Raw genomic sequence first — 6,513 nt, forward strand, 5'->3', positions numbered from 1 at the left:
TAAAACTTCTGCTGAAACCAGCTCACAGGGAGGATCCCAAGGTCACGATGAAGGTCTATCAACATACAGTCTACGGTACGAACAGTTCTCGTCTTCACACTCGTGTATGGCACAGTTGTTGTAGCTTCGTCGTGTCTGAGGAGGCACCAGCTCGGTCACAGCGTCTGTTCAGTCCTGCATTTGTGCACCACTTGCTGGCCACGTTTATACCTGAGGAGGTACCGACAGAGAGAAATGTTCAAATGTTTTCACTCGTCTTCCTCATGTCTACCCCTGATTGTGTTGCTACGGAGCTTCCCACTGCTGAATCAGCACCAGGAGAAGGACCTCCCCACCATCTCAAAGAACAGCTTGTTGGGCTTCCTGAAGAACCGGCAGAGCTTCTTGAGGGCCTGCGTGCTGAGAGGAGCGTGCGGCCTGCCTTTGGACTCATCCAGGCACTTGTCGTGTCCAGCAGACAGCAGGCAGTAGAAGCCCTTGGTGGTGTTGAAGTAAAAATTGCTGGGGTTTATCCTGGGCTGCAGGTCCAGAAACCTCTCTGCCTTCCTCAGCTCGGGGAAGGGGTCTTGGATGAGGGCGTCCCCGTCCACCACATGAATCTGTTCCCTGGGGAACACCTCGAGCCAACGGGCCAGGTGCAGGTGATACAGGCTCCTTTGCAGCGCCTTGTACCCACGGTTGATGTGCCCCTTGTGGAGCAGGAGCTCCTCCAGCGGCTGGTAGGGCTTGTGTTGAGTCAGGCGGTTGTGGAGGACCTGGGTGTAGTCGGACACCAGCCGTTCTGCTGGGTCTCGGATGATCAGCAGCAAGCGGACTGCTGGGTTCATGGCCCAGACTCGTGCGGGAACCTGAGGGGCTGCGAAGTATCCGGGGGTTTTCTCCACCGTCAGCTGAGCCGGGAGTGTTAAAGGCATCTGGGCTCGGTACCAGCTCAGACCACGGCGGAAGTGCTCCTCCACGTTGAAGTAGTGCACCTGACGAAGAACACAGAAGACGAAGAGAAACGTTTAGCAGTTTAGCGTGAAAGTTTTGCATCTTTCTGTTAAACTTTTGTAAAATCTGTCCTGTATTATCACCAAAGACAAAAGTCAATAATATTTTTGTTGTCTGTTATGTGGTCATTCGTCTGTTGTGTTAGCAAAACATCTGACGAACCAGTGAACGTCTTCTTTCGGCTTTTCTCTCTTCAGGGGTCGCCACCACGAGTCTTCCTCCTCCATCTCACTCTGTCCTCTGCATCCTCTGTCCTCACTCCCTCCATGTCCTCTCTAACTGCATCCATACATCTCATCTTTGTCTTTTTCCTGGCAGCTGCATTTCTAACATCCTTCAATATAACCACTGTCCCTCCTCTGGACATGTCCAAACCACTGTCCCTCCTCTGGACATGTCCAAACCACTGTCCCTCCTCTGGACATGTCCAAACCATCTCAGTCTAGCCTCCCTAACTTTATCTCCCAGCTGTTCAACCTGTGCTGTACCACTGACGATCTCATTCCTAATCTGATCCTTCCACTTGGTCTCTTGGACACATAAATCATCTACCTTCCTTCTCTGCATCATGTCAGCCAGATCTTTATCTTCACCTGTCATTGTCCTCACATTTAGAGTTGTCTCACTCAGTCCTACATTCTTGACTTTCCTCTTCTTCCTCTGTCTCCTGACACGTTTCCCTCCTCGTGGTCTTCGACAGTAGCACACTTTCCTTTGGCACCCAGTTTGTCAAAAGCACCGGTTTTGGTCGTTGTTAACCCGGGCCTCGACCGATCTGGTATGGTTTCTCTTTTTGATGAACTCGCATTATAGTTTTAGCAAAAGTGTTTTACGTCGGATGCCCTTCCTGACACAACTCTCACCATTTACTTGTGCTTGGGACCAGCACAAAAGATACACTGGCTCAGTGCTCCCTAGCGACTGGTTTCTGATGAACCAGTGAACAGGCGAAAGAAATCATCAGAAAGTAAAGACTGAAAATGCAGCTACCACAGCTGGTCAACGATAGCTGACAATAATGGTCAGTTTTACAGAAACTGGGCTAAAATTAGGTGTGGAAGTAGCTGAGACTCATCCTCAACCAAGACTCTGAAGGCAACCAATGGCTTGATCCAAAACGGCTTTAAGTCCTCCTCAATATAAAATGAGCTAACGTTAAAACTATGGCAGGTAACATTATTTACAGTAAATTATTTTTATACACCTTTACACTCAGTTTTTTAAACTTCGTGTCCTTTTTATCTAAAGTAAATATGTTTTTGTGTCAGAGCCTTTGAAACTCTGCAGTGATGACTTTAAGCTGACCTGAGCAGGAGTTCTCTCGGTGCAGTTTCTCCAGCGAAGCGCCGTCATCAGCGATATCTCAGAACGCAACATCAAACTGACGGAGGTTCAGCTGGTTCTGCTGCTGCCGGTTTGCATTAGGTCAGATCCAGAATGGGCGCCGGCTGAACTCAGCTGCTCTTTGACGCGTTTTTGACCCGAGCATCCGGTCGGAACTCGGTGCAGCACATTTTACATGACTGCAATGGGATCCAACTTTTAAAATGTTTGTTTTTGTAAGAGAAAATAAAAATACAGATTTAACCAAATAAGTTTTTTGTTAAGTTTTGATGAAGCTGAGCAGCTGCACCACAGTCCCAATTATTATCTTAAAAAAGACAAGTGATGTAATGTTTGTGCTTGTGAACGTGAGTGCGAGCGTTTTTCAGTTTTCACCAAAATACCTCATACAACATCAGATGCATCTTAATAAAACTTTCAGAAAGTAATTTTTGGATATGCATCTACAACTAAAACTATTAAAGTCAAACCAATTTCAGATGCACATCGTACAAAACACAAAAATGACGCTCCTTCGGTTTTACAGACGCTGAGCTGATATTTGGTGTGGTAGTCGTTGATAATCTTCCACAACACATTCTCTGAGCGCTACACATTTTGTCACGTTCTTGTCCAAAACTTTGGCTTTCATTTTTGGCGTCAAATCTATCTGTCTGTTAGCAAAATATCTCAGAAACCACTGTACAAATTTGACTTGGAACCTTTTAGAAATTATTCTTTGGACGTAAATCTACATCTGATTGTGTGAATGTTTTCACACTGTGACCCATTTTTCAGCATCTTCCCCATTCCACAATTTTTGTGCCATTTCATCAAATCATAAATCAAAACATTCGGCTCTTTCAGGACAATCCTGCTATGACTTTTGGTATTGGTGCAACTTTAGCTTTTTGAAATATTTAGCCGTTTCTGCCATTTTTTTCTCATAGAAAATGAACTGAACTCATTTTCCATCCTTCAGATCTTTAGGTCTGTTTACAACCTTTTACTGCTCCTTTCACATTTTGTTCTGCTTCAGCTTCTTTCAGCTTCCTTTTGCAAATTTAAACTTTTTTCAGCTACTTTCAGCTAGTTCCAGCTGTTTTTTTCAGCTGTTTTGTACTCCCTTCAGCTTCTTTCTGCTAACTACAGCATTTTTGTGCTTCTTCTAACTTCTTCCAGCTTATTTCTTCAAGTTTCAACTTTTTTTTGCTATTTCAGCTGCTATTTAGCCGTTTTAAGCTAATTTGAGCTTTTTTTTTTTAGCAAATTACCCATTTTTTGCACTCATTTAAACTTTTTTCAGCTTAATTCAGCAAAAATGTTCTCTCCATCTCGTTCTAGTAATTTAAGCTTCTTTCTGTTTTTTAGCTACTTTTCAAAGTTTTTTTGCTGATTTCAGATTTTTCAAGTTAATTTCCACTTTTTTTTGTTGCTCATTTCTGCTCCTTTCAGCCTAATTAGGCAAAATTGTGCTCTCTCCACTTCCGTCTGCTAATTTAAGCTTGTTCTAACTTTTCAGCTAACTTTTTGGCTTTTTTTTTTTTTTTTAGCTAATTATGGCTGTTTGCAGACAAATTCGTTTTTATGGTAATTTCTGCGACCTCTGCCTAATTAACTTTGTTCTACAAATTTCAGCTTGTTATTATCCTTTCAGCTTATTTCTGCTAGTTTAAACTTTTTCTTATATTTTGGCTATTGTTTAGCTGTTTTGTGCTAATTTGAGCTTTTTCAGCTAATTTCACTTTTTTTTGTTCATTTTATCTCCTTTCAGTTCCTTCTGGTATTTAAAGCTTCTTTCTTCCTTTTCGGCTACTTTTCAGCTATTTTAGCTAATTTCAACTTTTTAGCTAATTTCCTAATTTTTGGGCTATTTTCTGCTTATTTAAACCTAATTCAGCAAATATGTGTTCTTTGCTTTGTTCTGCTAGTTTAGGCTTGTTTTTCCTTTTCAGCTAGATTTCAGCATGTGTTTTGCTAATTTCAGCTGTTTTCAGCAAGTTCTTCAGCAATAAGCATTGACACTGCATTTCACAGGAAATGCAATTTCTCTATAAGATTTGACGTCAACCCAATTAAAGATGGTTTCTACAGCTAATTGATATTAGCCAACACAAAATGTCTATAACTCATTGAAATGTACAGATACCGAGCTAACCTTCGGTGTGGTAGTAGCTGAAGGTCTACGTAAAATGTTACGTTCAAGATTTGCCAAAATAATTTCTCCACATGAAACGTACAGTCTAAAACTCAGGCAGGAAAGTTGGCAGGCGATGCATTTCTTCAAGCGATGCTAAGATTTTAATGTCTTTATGTTTTCAGACCTGAAGTTTGTCACTGGAAAATAATTGTCTTGCAGCTGAGGTGCTAATTAAGTTTCTAAAAGTGTCAATGAAATATTTTTGAAGCTCTTTTGTACAAGGTTGATTTTGAAACCTGTAAGACTCCTCCCTTGTCTGTCCAAAACCTGTTAAAAAATCTCACATTTGTTGCTAATTTTAGCTCGTTTTGTAGCTCGACTCTTTCGTTCTCTTACTGCGATGAGAGTGTGAAGCACTCTGGTACCTGTCAGCTGACAGCTGAAGTACAAGTGAGTTTTTCTTTTCTCATCGGTCTCAAGGGGCAACAACGAGTCTTCTTCACGCTGCAAACCACCAGAAAAGACTAAATGTGCTGCTGTACTATCACATACGTCTGTCGGGTTTTAGATCTGCCCCATTTAAGGCAAAGTTGTTACATAAAATTATATTAAATTCAACCAAACAATTTATTTGGCTTTTTCTAAGTACTAAGGTTGCATTTCTGTTAGTTTAGAGAGGAAATGTCATGTTTTTTGAGGATCTATGAATGGGTGAGTTTTAGTTTTAATTGTGAAATCCCCAATAATCACCAGTTGCCTGATTTCTGTCCAGGTCAGCTAAATTATTCTGGAAATAACGACCAGTTTATTATTAATTTATTTATTAACATCACGAACTGCTGGTCTAAAACAGGATCAGAGACATTTGCTCGTAAAGTAACTTCAGCACAAACATTAAATAAGTTTCTTACACTTCGGGCTAACGATTTAAAAACCTCTTTGTAAACAAAAGCAAAACAAACAAACATATGCACGGTGCACAAGTTGTGAGTCGAGCCTCATTTCTTTGTGTTTTACTTCTAATCAGCCAGACTTTTTGTTTCATTGTCCAAACTTTTCTTTCAAAGCTTCTGATTGGACTTTTGCTGCTTCCCCCCCCCCCCCCCCTCTTTTGTTGTCAAAAATACAATTTATTCCCAAGTATCCATCCATCCATCCATCCATTTTCTTCCGCTTATCCAGGGTCGGGTCGCGGGGGTAGCAGCCTAAGTAGGGAGGCCCAGACTTCCCTCTCCCCAGCCACTTGGTCCAGCTCCTCCGGGGGAATCCCGAGGCGTTCCCAGGCCAGCCGAGAAACATAGTCCCTTCAGCGTGTCCTGGGTCTTCCTCTGGGTCTCCTCCCGGTGGGACGTGTCCGGAACACCTCACCAGGGAGGCGTCCAGAAGGCATCCTAAACAGATGCCCAAGCCACCTCAACTGGCTCCTCTCGACGTGGAGAAGCAGCGGCTCTGCTCTGAGTCCCTCCCGGATGATCGAGCTTCTCACCCTGTCTCTAAGGGAGAGCCCAGAACCCTGCGGAGAAAACTCATTTCGGCCGCTTGTATCCGAGATCTCATTCTTTCGATGCTCATTCCCAAGTATCCCCAAGTATTTACAGGTAAATCTATTAAAATTATCAACAATAACATCCTGATGCACGCTCAATCATCCAGGAATCTGACACGGTTGAGTCAGGTCATCTGGACGAGGACCTGACTCAGTCTAAAGATCTGGAGAACCCACTTAAAAAAAAGTTTGACTGCTTGGAAACAAATAACGAAATCAGGGGTGGTTTAAAACTTTTGCACGGTGTCGTCCCACACTATGATGTGCACCACTGAAAGGAACTTAATGTCACAGAATGACCCGGTCGCCCTGATGACCACCAGGTGACAGAGGACTTTACCTCAGCCTTTGCCACCTCCACATCTGGGTGCAGGTTGAGCATCTCCAGCAGGGCCCTGGTTCCACCTTTCCTCACCCCGATGATAATGGCTCCTGGCAGGCGCTGCTGGGTAGCATTGTTAGATGAGGAGGAGGAGGAGGAGGAGGAGGAGGAGGAGGAGGAGGAGGAGGA

At 43.1% G+C, this 6,513-nt stretch overlaps 1 protein-coding gene across 6 annotated transcripts in view; it reads right to left on the bottom strand.

The window, feature by feature from the left end:
- Positions 1-308: 308 nt before the first annotated feature.
- hs3st1l2 (heparan sulfate (glucosamine) 3-O-sulfotransferase 1-like 2) overlaps positions 309-6,513 on the bottom strand; it is a 6,382-nt gene continuing 177 nt past the window's right edge. Inside the window, exons 2-3 of one of the 6 annotated variants that reach the window (XM_037680195.1) lie at positions 6,343-6,508; positions 309-974 (exon numbers count right to left, since the gene is read on the bottom strand). In XM_037680195.1, coding sequence (XP_037536123.1) covers positions 309-974; positions 6,343-6,508 — 832 coding nt within the window. Of the gene's footprint in view, positions 975-6,342 lie in introns of all 6 variants that reach the window. The other 5 variants (XM_037680193.1, XM_037680194.1, XM_037680196.1 and 2 more) reach the window with 5 other exon arrangements.

Source organism: Nematolebias whitei, chromosome 8, assembly GCF_014905685.2.
Source record: "Nematolebias whitei isolate Nwh7 chromosome 8, NemWhi1, whole genome shotgun sequence".
In the NCBI taxonomy this organism is placed as follows: domain Eukaryota; kingdom Metazoa; phylum Chordata; class Actinopteri; order Cyprinodontiformes; family Rivulidae; genus Nematolebias; species Nematolebias whitei.